The 12,954-nt window shown below is 43.2% G+C and overlaps 1 protein-coding gene across 2 annotated transcripts in view; it reads right to left on the bottom strand.

Moving 5' to 3' along the window:
* Positions 1 to 12,954, bottom strand: part of LOC139940056 (uncharacterized) — a 31,617-nt gene that overhangs the window by 16,527 nt on the left and 2,136 nt on the right. For both annotated transcript variants that reach the window (XM_071936295.1, XM_071936288.1), the window contains exon 2: positions 4,318 to 4,373. In XM_071936295.1, the coding sequence (XP_071792396.1) occupies positions 4,318 to 4,367 (50 nt within the window). In that variant the 5' untranslated portion in view covers positions 4,368 to 4,373. The remainder of the gene's footprint in view (positions 1 to 4,317; positions 4,374 to 12,954) is intronic.

Below are 12,954 nucleotides of genomic sequence, written 5' to 3'. Positions count from 1 at the left end.
AAAAGACCCATATGTGAAAATTTTGAGCTGAATACTTGCTGAGAAAACAGCAAAAAACTGTCATGGTATTTCACAAGAATGACAAATTCAGTAATGTTTCATGTGTTCAGCGATGTTACAGTGAGTACCAACCCAATCTCTGGCCTCAGCATTCGAGATCAGACACCAACCAGGGCCCAATTTCATGGCTCTGCTTACCGCAGAATTCTGCGCTTTCAATCTTGATTCCCCCCTTACGTGCAAGCACTGAAGTTCTGCACTAGCCTTGTAAGCGTAGAATGCCTAGTAACGTGGAGTAAGCACGCGCGGAAGCCAAAATTCGCCGCTAACCCGTGAAATATGCCCTGCTTCCATAAGCGGTCATGATTCCTTGCTTACGGTAAACAGAGCCATGAAATTGGGCCCAGGCATGAAAACCCTTAGAAATCTGAGAAATGATTCATTCATGCATAAAATTGTTTGATTCAAACGTTTTGAGGTGAAAAAATTTCCTAAACATTTTACTTGAAAGGAAATCTTTCTCAATAGGCCTAATATTAATATAAAAACTTGTTTTATGCCTCTGAAGAATATCCAGTTGGGATCGGAAGCTAAGGCCATCTACCCTACTCATTATAATATTGCTGTGCCCCTTCAAGAGTGAGGTTCAAGGTCTGTTGAATTGTGTGCGTATTTTAGAAAATACGGATTTTATACACTGCCACAGAGTGTGTGTGCGTGTGTGTGTGACATAAACACTTCACCTCAATGAACTCAAAACAAACAATCTAATTCCACGGGGCTGTATCCATTCACCATTTTGTGATTGTATCTTTTGTACAATTATCACAAGTGTGGTTTAACCACACAATCCATAGAATTATCATGTGGATAAGTGGCACTTTGACAGAGTTAATGGTTTGATGGCTTCAAAATTCCAATTTATTATGCTGGAGGCTAAAACAACTATATTGTTCATGTAGACTACATATTGTTTGACATGATTTTTCATTTAAAAACATTTGTAAATTCATATGGTTGATTTTTATTGTGTGTGGCATTGCAATTAATTGTCAATGCAGAGTACACATGTTAACTGGGTCTTTTTCACATGTGCCTGCTTTGGATCTGTAGAAATCTCTGGGAGTAAAATAATTCAACTCAATACTATTTCAACAACCATCAATATTTACACATGAAATCTATTTTCTCACTGCATGTGTAATTTTTTTATCTTTGATTAATTTTACATACAAGTACACAGTATTCTGCAAAATCGTATGTAACACGGAATAATGCCTGTACATAAGCTTCGTTTTCTGAAAAGGCAAGGGCAAGGCATTTTCTCTATGGTAAAGGCACTCTAAGGGGATATTGGGTCATTCCGTGTCAATTCAACACGCTTTTGGACCTGACCCTCACGGATTTAAATGAAATTCGGTGTGCTGATTGGACTCCCTGAGAAATGCCCAAATCCCAAATTGTATGTAATTCGGATCATTATTTTGGGAGATACGGCTTAACGAACTTTTGACTAATTAGCATGACCTGCTACGTTTGGACAATCATATCTCCAAAAGTAAAACACCTACCAAGATAGTATTTACACCATTTTGAAGCTCTTGACATGGCCCACATTTGATAAAATAAAATCAAAAGATTTCCACGCACCACCGAAAAAATACGCAAAAATTTGACCTTTGACCTTGATTTGCAAAAATGAGTATTTTTCAAAATGCGTAATTTTTTTTTAAATGCAAGTTTAAGATGTAAGCAACAATATTCTGAAAAATTGTGATGGGCACTCTTACAGTTTTTTTGTTATGATTTTTTGAACATTGGCTATCAAGGCCAAAACCATAAAAACGCATTGTACATGTACATGTACATGTACATACATGTACATATACAGTGTAATGTGTAGTAATGTGTACATGATACATGTACATTAGAAATTCAAAGATAATCATTCACATTTTGAGTTTCACATATTGATGTATAGTACAAACACAAACTAAATGCATTCCACTAGATCCGGCAAGGATGCACTGCTTCAGCCCAAGTTCAGCAAATTTTCAGCAAAACTTTCAGGAGGATGTTCCTTGAAAAGTTCAAACACTTCTTTCAGATACAAAGATCAAAATGTTTCTGGAGATGTTTCTTCTCACCATCAACAGTAACCGATACAAAGTCTTTCATCCCTGGCATTTGTCTGCTGACGGACTCGAACAAGTAAAAGTCTCTCGCAGTTTGCACCATTTTTAATGAAAGAGATTTTCCAGCCTTAAGATTTGGAATGGAAAGCATTCCCTGCTAATTCACCAGTTTCTTTGATTTTCTTGGCATGTAGTTTGATGCTCCAAATTCATCTGCTATTCTTTTGATACTCCAACTCACTGGTAAGACGCTCAAGACATGAACTTTTTCACTTTTCTTTGTCAAGGAATGAAACTTTTGTTTCAACTGAGTTATCATCTCACTTTCATCAACACCGAACTGTTTTCCCGCAGCAGTTTCAAGTTTCTGCTTTATTGTTGTCTCTATTCTCTTCACTTTGTTTTCCATGTAACTTCCATGAGCTTTCTTATTACTTATGATGGGAGATACACCAATAATTGTCATAGCCTCATTGATAATGTTCATGTCGGTATTTGGCTGCACAAAAACATCCTGATGTGCAGATGACATTGATGGTCCCTGAACTTCTGGATCACTGCTAAAACTTTCAGTTGTTGAGAGTCTTTTCTCAGGCGACAGTTCAGATATCTTCTTGTGACAGCCAGTGCATAAACTGTGTGCTCGAGTGAAATAAAGACTTGGATGCTCCAGTATAAACCTTTATGATACCTGCCTTAAGCCTGCTTCTTTTTTTTCTTGCTGTGTGATTTAAATGGGTCACAACACATTTTTCTCTATGATCATGACTTGACTTTTAAAGCACTAAATAAAGCTTTTAAAGCACTAAATGTGAATACTCTGTACACTGTACATTGTATAACATGTATACAGTATGTCGGATACACAGTGTCTCCTATATTAAATTAAGGGGATGAAATAAATTAGCTCATTAAGTCATGTCATGAAATAGACTTTTGAACTCCATATTATTACCAGGGTAGCATGGTTTTTAATGTGCGTGTACACACTCCCACACAATACTCTGTACACTGTACATTGTGTATGTTGTACAATGCGTTTTTATGGTTTTGGTCTTGATAGCCAATGTTCAAAAAATCATTAAAAAAAAACTGTAAGAGTGCCCATCACAATTTTTTCAGAATATTGTTGCTTACATCTTAAACTTGCATTTAAAAAAAAATTACGCATTTTGAAAAATACTCATTTTCGCAAATCAAGGTCAAAGGTCAAATTTTTGCGTATTTTTTCCGTGGTGCGTGGAAATTTTTTGATTTTATGTTATCAAATGTGGGCCATGTCAAGAGCTTCAAAATGATGTAAATATTATCTTGGTAGGTTTTTTACTTTTGGAGATATGATTGTCCAAACGTAGCAGGTCATGCTAATTAGTCAAAAGTTCGTTAAGCCGTATCTCCCAAAATAATGATCCGAATTACATACAATTTGGGATTTGGGCATTTCTCAGGGAGTCCAATCAGCACACCGAATTTCATTTAAATCCGTGAGGGTCAGGTCCAAAAGCGTGTTGAATTGACACGGAATGACCCTATTGTAAATTTCTACTGGAGCATTTCAAGGGCACCAAGGCAATGACCAGGGGGCATGGAGGCAATCGCCTTCGTTGCCTCCGTGAAGTATCAGGCCTGTCCCAATACTTTGTGAAAGGCAAATGTCATGAGTGCCAAAATGCACTTGCTGTACTGATTGGTAAATGTAACTTGGATTGAATTGAATTGAATTGAATGGTTTATTTGTCAAGTAGATAAAAATACATGAAATTTAAAATCCTTTTGTACAGCAACAAATGAAATATTAAAATGTAAAAATAGCACAAGTTAAACCACAACACCACAGAAAACAATAACCTTGAATAAAAATTTAAAAATAAAATTTAAAAAATAATTAAAATTTAGAAACAAAAACATTCAAACATGAAAAAGTAGTGGACCGCCTTCCAAAATTAATAAAAATAAATCGTCTAAATACTTAATTAGTGTGATTTTTAGGAAACTGCGAGGTACTAAAACTTGCTGAAAAGGTTAACAGCGACAAGTTAATGAATAACCTGTACACACAATGACTTGTGAATTTTTACAGATAGCTGTTTTGTTGTACAAGAAAAGCGAGGAAATGTACAAGAACTGAAAGTTTATATCTTAAGTCTCTACCATTACTGTTAAGAATGGAGCTAGTACTTACCCTCCTCTGCGGCACTCTCCACAAACTATTCCACAGCAAACACTCGTCATTTCAACCTGTTATAGGAGAGTAAAAAACTAGTCAGACGGATTGATTTAGCTAATGGTACTGTGACGCGGCGGTCGGTGGGGGCGCTGTCTCACTCAGTATCTCCTACATAGAGTTATATAACTAGAGGGCGCACTGGTGATGCTTCTTGCACAAACGCGACGGGACCGCAAGATGACAAGCGCGCCATTCTGTACGCACATCGAATATGAAATACACGTTTAATTTTTTTTTTTATTGAACGCTCACGCGATGCTGTTTGTTCAACTTACAAAATGGCCGCACAAACACACGCTGTGAGATGGCTGTTTTGTCAACTTATAAAATGGCCGCCTGCGCGCATACCTGGGCGCGTATACCTGGGCGCGTATATTGGCCAGTGCGCACTCTAGTTCTTATATATAACTCTATGATCTCCTACCACTTATCACCGTGAAACACATAAATTCAACTTCCCCAAGTCCGTTGGGCTAAAATACATAACCAGGCAGCTACAATTATTAAGTGAAGAAATGGACTCAAAAACTTGGAATTGACACATGTCTAACAGTTTCAACAATTATTTATTTAACTCATAAAACCATCACAATTATTAACTCTGAAAACTGCTATGAGACGTCTCTCTATTTACACCATTTATAATAAAAACCACTGGCACACACTAAGTGTAGGACGTGTTACTCCGGCCATATTATTATCAGCTCCTCGCTGGGATTACTCTCTTTTAGTTCTTGGACTGGTTATAGATGGCTAGTGCCGATCCCCTTTCCATTAACTGTGTTTGTTACTATGACTCAAAATGCGGAGTAAATGACGAGTACTAATAGTTCCTATAATAACTCATATACCTTCAGCCCCAGGCTGGAATAAACCTTGACTCCCTGAGTCCTTAAACGCGTAGTAGCTCCAAGCTCCACCTTCAGTCCTAGACTGGAATTAAACCTCGACTCCCTGAGCCGTTAAACATGCAGTTATAATAATACTGATGCGGGTCAAGTTATGACGAGTATCAGCCCCGCCTGCAACTATCCTGTGACTCCGCCGACCCCCATAGTAGTAGACAATATTGATGCGGAGTCATTACTGACGAGTATTAGCCAAAGCTATACCTTCAGCCCCCGGCTGGATTTATACTGTGGCTCCGCCGACCCCATAGTAGTTAATAATACTGATGCGGAGTCATAATGACAAGTATTAGCCTAGCTATACCTTCAGCCCCCGGCTGGATTTATACTGTGGCTCCGCCGACCCCATAGTAGTTAAATATTGATGCGGAGTCATATCTGACCAGTATTAGCCAAAGCTATACCTTCAGCCCCCGGCTGGATTTATACTGTGGCTCCGCCGACCCCATAGTAGTTAATGACTCGATGCGGAGTTGATACATTGTATACAAATTAACGTTCGGCCCAAAGCATAGTTGATATTACGACTCGCAATGCGGAGTCGGTTGTTGAGTAACTCCAAATGCGGAGTCCGTACTTAAGGGTGAGTGAGTGAGTTGCTGCCGCTGTCCCCATACCTGATAATTTAGGACAGCTTCTATTACAGCAACTGACTAAATAATTAGCATAATTTATGCACAATAACCCGATAATTTTCTCCTGATATTCAGTAAAGAGTGGCCGAAACTATCCGATAATTCAGCACATAATATTTATATAGAGAGATTTTATTAAGCAATATTCACGTAAAATACAGCACACAAAAAGTTCCACAAATAATAGCCAAAAATCTTTTATATTGAGTGTTGAGATGTAAAATAATAGGACACTATAATTTCCAGCAATCGTCAAACATTTGTCGTAAATAAATCAAGAAAGAGCAATAATCTGGGTGCATTTCATTTGAAGTTATAAACAAAACAACACTAACCTGATAATTAGGACAGCTTCTATTACAGCAACTGAACATACATTGTAAAACTTTCGCTTTATATAGGCCGCGAATTTCTTACCGCTTTTTGATTGGCTGAAGGCAGCCACGCAAAATAGGATTCGTGCGCTATGAAAAAGCAGACAACATTTGCAATAAACCCTTAATAAAAGGAAAGTTGTAGGGTTTAATATATCGAGACTAAGACAAGTAATGATTGTGAACTTATTAATGAATAAAACCAGGTCTTTCTGCACTTTTACAAGCTTAATTTAAGGAAAGAATGTCCTAACAGCGTCTCCCTTATTTGGTATGATGAATCACGTGTCCTAGACCTAATGAATATTAATGAACTGAGTTGCACAATGGCGGCGCCCATACAACGATCATCTCGTCGCATAGAGCTAAAGTAATCTATGAGAATTATACGGATCTATATCACTTGTTTTTACATGAATTAAATTTTACATCTCAAAGGTAAGTTTTCTATATGTTTTGGGAGAAATACACAATAATTAAGTGAGACAAAATAGACGTGAACTCCGTCTCACGTCACAGTACAGCTGATTCACGATTCAAAACCATTCAAAATTCACTAGCTTTTACAACCCCATTGTTTTTGTACACACATGGTGGTACCATTTGAGCTTAGTGATGATAAGCTGTGCCATGGTGCCACCATTCAATGGCTTTGAGTGGTGGATACACTGCACTAGCTGTGTTATGGCCCCATGGCGCTCTTGAATAGTTCTTGATTGTTCATTGACATTGGTTACTGAACTGGCCAAAACAATTCTTCATGATGCTCATGGACGGGGCCCAATTCCATGGCTCTGCTTACCGCCGAATTCTGCGCTTACGATCACGATTCCCCGCTTACATGCAAGCGCCGAATTTCTACGCTAGCATAGAATGCCTAGTAACATGAAGTACGCCTGCACAGAAGCCACAATTCACTGCTAACCCGTGAAATACTTAGTATCTTGCGGCCGCCACTTAGTATCTTGCAGCCGCAACTTCAAATTGTGTAATTGAAAACAGACATTGGGAAAGGTTGTCATTCGTAAGGACGTAAAGTCATGCAAATGTTGTCGGTATTTTGCAATGTTGGACAACATGGAACGGAATTTATTGATACAAGTTTATTTCCAGCTTGGATTAAATTACAGGGAAATACTGTGGTCTTTAGCAGCCAATCATAAAATCATTATCAGTATGCGGACCCTAAAGCGTGAATTGAGAAAGCATGGACTTTTCAGAAGAAAACACAAATCTGACTTGTTAGATGTTGCCATGTTTATTGTTAAAACTCAAACAGACTAAGAAAATCACCAAGGATACAGATGGCTGCATTCAAAATGTGTTCAAGCTGGGCTGACCGTTATGAAGCCCTATGAGTTAAGTAAGTTGCGGCCGCAAGACAATAAGTGGCGGCCGCAAGATACTAAGTGGCGGCCGCAAGATACTAAGTGGCTGTCACGAGATACTAAGTGGCGGTCGCAAGATAATAAGTGCCAGCTGCAACTTACTAAGTGGCAGCTGCAAGATAATAAGTAGCGGCCGCAAAATAATAAGTGGCGGCCGCGAGATACTAAGTGGCGGCCGCAAGATACTAAGTGGCGGCCACGAGATAATAAGTGGCGGCCGTAAGATAATAAGTGGAGGCTGCAAGATAATAAGTGGAGGCCGCAAGATATAAGTGGCGGTGCTGTGAAATACATCTCATTCAGGGAAACGTATGCACTTGTCAAGTAGCACTAATGGGGCTTCATAATTTTGTCTAACTTCCCAAATGGTAAAAAAAAAGTGGCATCATCTACATATTTATACTGTAAAACTTCTGCACTGTTTGGCTGGCAGTCATGTATCATGTCAAGAACTGAATTGGTCCGATCTTAGTTCCTTGCGGGACTCCAGCATTAGTAGTTTGCCAGTCTGATCAGGGTACCATCAATACGGACACACTGAGAACAATTAGATAACAAATCACAGATCCACGGGGAATGTTGAATGCCAAGACTGATGAATTTTTCAACCTCAATTAGGTGACTCACTCTATCAAAAGCTTTAGAAAAATCTGTTGCCATGATAACACCTGACCGATTTAATTTATCAGTTTCCCTACCTACATCATAAAGTAACTTAAAGCCTCAGTCACAACCCACCGTGCGTGTTTTTTGTCCGTATGTTTTTTTGGGAGGCCACGGCTGCCATGTTTTTCTGGAAACGTAGAGAGGGAGTGGCAAGAGCAGGCTGTTCGCTGTAGAGGGCATGCGTGTCACCCGTACGTCACCCGTACTGGGGGTGAATCCGTACGGGTGACGCAGAGAAAGTTCCTCAAGCACTAAAAGTGCTCTGTCGTGTCTGCGTGCTCCCAAATCCGTACTGAGGCGGTACTCACCACGTAGGGATCCCCAAATCTTGCCCACGTTTTTGCAAGTAGACAGCACGCACTTGCACGTACGGCGGGTTGGGACCGCTGCTTAACTAAACAGTGTGTGGTCGAAGAACCCTTCAAGGACCCAAATTGATTATTGTCCAATGAGTTCCCAATATCATTCATTATCCACTTATCAACATAGTCCTCAAATATCTTCACGAAGAAGCACGTGAGAGAGATCGGTCAGAGTTGATCAATAGCTGGGGGTTGTGTCTTTGGCACAAGAATCACAATGGCCTTTTTCCATACATATGGTACAATCCGTGAGCTGAGAGAGCAGTTAAACACTTCAGCCAGGGGGGTTCAAAGTTCGTACGCGAATTCCTTGATCAGACGAGGGGGGGAGTTATCTGGACTGCCGCTTTTGTTCAAGTTCAGCATGAGTAGTCCCTCTTCAGGCGATACCGTGGGGGGATCGGACTGCGTGAAGGGAGGAACGCAGGTAAGTGATTTATATCCAGCTTGGGAATGTCTTGGTGGTCAAAGGTTCAAAGGTTTTAGGATGATCGGGATCAGTGGGGAGTATTGAGCCACTCCTCAGCCACTGAAAAATGTCCCACATGATCAGCGTCTCAAAGAGCCTCTCCTAATTCAAACTCCTATCTGCCCGGCTTCACGTGCCGATCCCTGTTGCGAACAGTGGGCAGAGGTGTGAAGGCGAATTTCTGGCGCCTCAAAACCAGATAGCTCCGGGCAGGTGGAGCTCGTTAACCATGGGAGGTAGTCCACCTAGGAGACAGCCACTCTGATTTCAAACTCGGGCGGGTGGGGCTCGCAGCCTTGGTTGGCAGCCCACCTAGGAGAAGGAAAACTCTGATTCCAAACCCCCTAACTGGAACGAGGTCCAGTGAAGGCGCAGAGAAGCAGCCGCGACAATGCTGACGGGGCGGATGAGGCTACATCGAGTCCCAACGATCTGTCAGACACTACGTGAGGGGCACTCTGACAACTCAGAAGTCGTCTCCTGCTACTGCGCTCTACGTCTCCCCTGTCCCAAGGAGGCAGAGTATCAAGAGTCACCACCCAAACCATTGAATCTTCGCCAAAGTAACACCAGGGTTTAATAAAGTCCCTGCCTACCCCGGCCCCATACTAGGAACCACATCACGACAAGCTCCATCTCGTGATTCAATGGCGTCTGACACCTCAAGCTCCACAGGGGACGGTGCCAGACCGATAGTGGGCTCCACACTGGGACCAAAACTCGATCTAAGATCGTGTCTCCGTGTCGCTATATGGAACGTTCTGACACTCTCCAAGGCTGGATACCCGAAAGCCATGTCTCACGAACTGACGCGCTATCGAATAAGCATCGCTGGTCTTACCAAAGCTCTTATCCCAGGAACTGGAGAACGTCGCATCGATCAGTATACAATGTACCACTCGGGCAGTACAGGCCACACGGAGGGAGTTGCCTTGCTCCTTAATAACAAGGTCAGTCAATCCTTTACCGAATGGACACCAGTCTCAAATCGGATCCTTCATGCCCGGCTGCATCATACACACAGTCACATCACCATCATTGTAGTCTATGCTCCGACAGAGCTCGCCTCTGCAGCCGATAAGGATGTCTTTTACAACCAACTGGAACCACTCATTAAATCTACTCCACCCCATGACCAACTACTTGTCATCGGAGATCTGAATGCTGTAAGCGGAATAGTTCTTGCAGGTTACGAGCGTGTTGTTGGAAACTTCAGTTCTGGACAGCCAAATGATAACTCCTCATCACGTGCTCCCTCGCCAACCTGTCAATTGTCGGCTCCTTCTTCAGACGGAAAGAAATCCACCGTCTGACGTGGCTATCCAATGACGGCCATACCAGTAAGGAGATCGACCACATGTTAACAAGAGATCCCTCTCTCTTCAGCTCCTACAGGGTGCACAGAGGGACTAGTTGTTGGCGTGATCAAAATTCAGGTCTACCGCAAACTACAAAAACCAACCGCCAGACGGCTCAATGTGACCTCACTAACACGCAACACCAGCATCGCAGCAAAGTACAACATTGCGGTCAGCAACAAATTCGAAGCACTCGGCGCTCTTGAATAAGACCCAGAGTCTGCTTGGTCCACCATCCGCTCATCAATCCCTTCTGCGGCTTCAGAATCCATCGGCAATCGCAGACCCCAGCGACGTCCCTGGCTGACTCCAAGTACTCTGGACGTACTTGACCAGAAGCGTGAAGCACGTCTCCGTGGTGACACTGACGAAGCTCGCAGACTGTAGGGTGTCTTTAAAGCTAAGGCCAAGGGCGACCTCGAGGAGTTTTACAACGACCTCGCCAACAACGCCGAAGATGGACTGCGGAAAACCAACCTCCGTCTAACCTTCCAGGCCATCAAGTGCATGCGCGGCCCCCCACAACAGGGACAAAGCACCTCCCCAATTACCAAAACTGATGGCACTCCCTGCAAGTCGGTCGAGGAGACTCTTGCCCGCTGGCAGCACTACAACACCATGCTCAACCACCCCTCAGCTACGCCCTGCCCAGACCTTACAGCACAGGCTTCAGGCACACCTGCTGCCACAGACGTCTCATCTGACGCTCCCACCTTGGCTGAAGTACGTTGTGCTATCAGGAAGTTAAACAATGGGCGCGCTGCAGGACCTGACGACATATCTCCTGAGCTGCTCAAATGTGCAGAAACCCCAATCAGTGCTGCCCTCCACAAGCTCTTTCAAAACATATGGTCTTCTGGCAGGGTTCCTGCTGAATGGAGGGATGGCATCATCATCTTCCTGTACAAAGGAAAGGGTCATTAAAACCAGTGCAGCAGTTACAGACCTGTAACTTTACTGTCTGTCCCTGGAAAGGTGCTCAGCCATGTTCTGCTCTCCCGCTTAGAACCACTATTTGCCCGTCACCGACGACCCAACCAGTTTGGTTTTACAAGGGGCCGGTCTACTCTGGATGCTGTGCTTGCTCTCCAACTTCTGGCAGCGTTTGACTTGGTGGATCGCGATGCTCCTTGGAAGGCCCTGAAAGCGACTGGTGTCCCACCATTACTGCTTCAGTTGATTCAGGACCTGCACGTGGGCAGTGCATCCACTGTACGTATCGGAAGTGATGTTTCCAACCCCTTCTCTACCACCTCAGGTGTCCGTCAGGGCTGCATCCTTGCCCCAACATGGTCGGGGACACATCCTTCACAGATCTGGACTATGCTGTTCCTAGGAGAGCCCGCTCAGTGGCCTGTCTCACTCCAAAGATTCGAGGAAGAAGCTGGGATGATGGGGATGCACACGTTATGGGTCAAAACCAAGATCCAGAACTGTACCAGCCTCGGCCCAAATCCCGCCTCAGAAACCGTTGAGGGTAACTCTGTCGAATTCACACAGAAGTTCAGGTATCTCGGCTGTGACATCCATTCCTCAGGCTACTCCTCCCCCGACATTCTACGCACCTTGGGCTTGCCTCATCCACCTTTGGCCAACTAGATTCGTGTCTGGAGGAACAAAGGCCTCAAACTCACAACCAAACTGAGGGTATCTACGACCTGTGTCCTCCAGTCCTACTCTACGGCTCAGGAACATGGACACTCCGAGCTGATGACACACGAAAGCTCCAAGCCTTAAGGTAATAATGTTGAAGCGCCATGAGCGTCACTGCATGCCAGACCTGAGCGCTATATAAGAAGCCACTATTATTATTCCCCCGGTACGTTCAAATAGCTTTGACGTCATTCCAGGGGGCTCACCCCGGTTAGCCCCAAGTGCCCATTTTGGAACGGGTCGTTGGGCCTGGCCTGAGGTGCATGACGTCACCACGAGAGGGTGAGTTATTGTTCGATCAGCTCTTGACAGGGGCTCACCTGGCCGAGTGAGCACCGCAGGGTCGACACAGGGAAGCTAATCGAACGCACCCATAGATTTTAAGGGCAACTTACTAATCCATAAAAAAATACACGATCCGTGCTTTGTATACAAAACATATGTCCACACGTCTTGGAACCACACAGCTTGCACAGGGTACCAGGCTACACTCTTCATGGTTCCCAGACGCGTGGACGTATGTTTTGTACATAAAGCAAGGACCGCAGGTTGTTTTTTTCAGGATGAACGTGTGCAGACAATTACCCGCGTTCTTCCTGGAAAACAAAATAAGCGCACGGATCGTCACACTGTGACCGTCACACCGGGGACATGTCATTTGTAGTGGTAGGGACTGAATCACGGTAAGGGCGTAAGGGTAAGAATTTATAGTTTTTAAAAAAAATTGAGATTTTTGAGTGGATTTTTTTATTCAACTTACTTCTACCTAGGTAAATGAT

The sequence above is a fragment of the Asterias amurensis genome, chromosome 1, assembly GCF_032118995.1.
Source record: "Asterias amurensis chromosome 1, ASM3211899v1".
Lineage (NCBI taxonomy): Eukaryota > Metazoa > Echinodermata > Asteroidea > Forcipulatida > Asteriidae > Asterias > Asterias amurensis.
The sequence above is the reverse complement of the archived record's forward strand: the minus strand, read 5'-3'. Positions and strand labels throughout refer to the sequence as shown.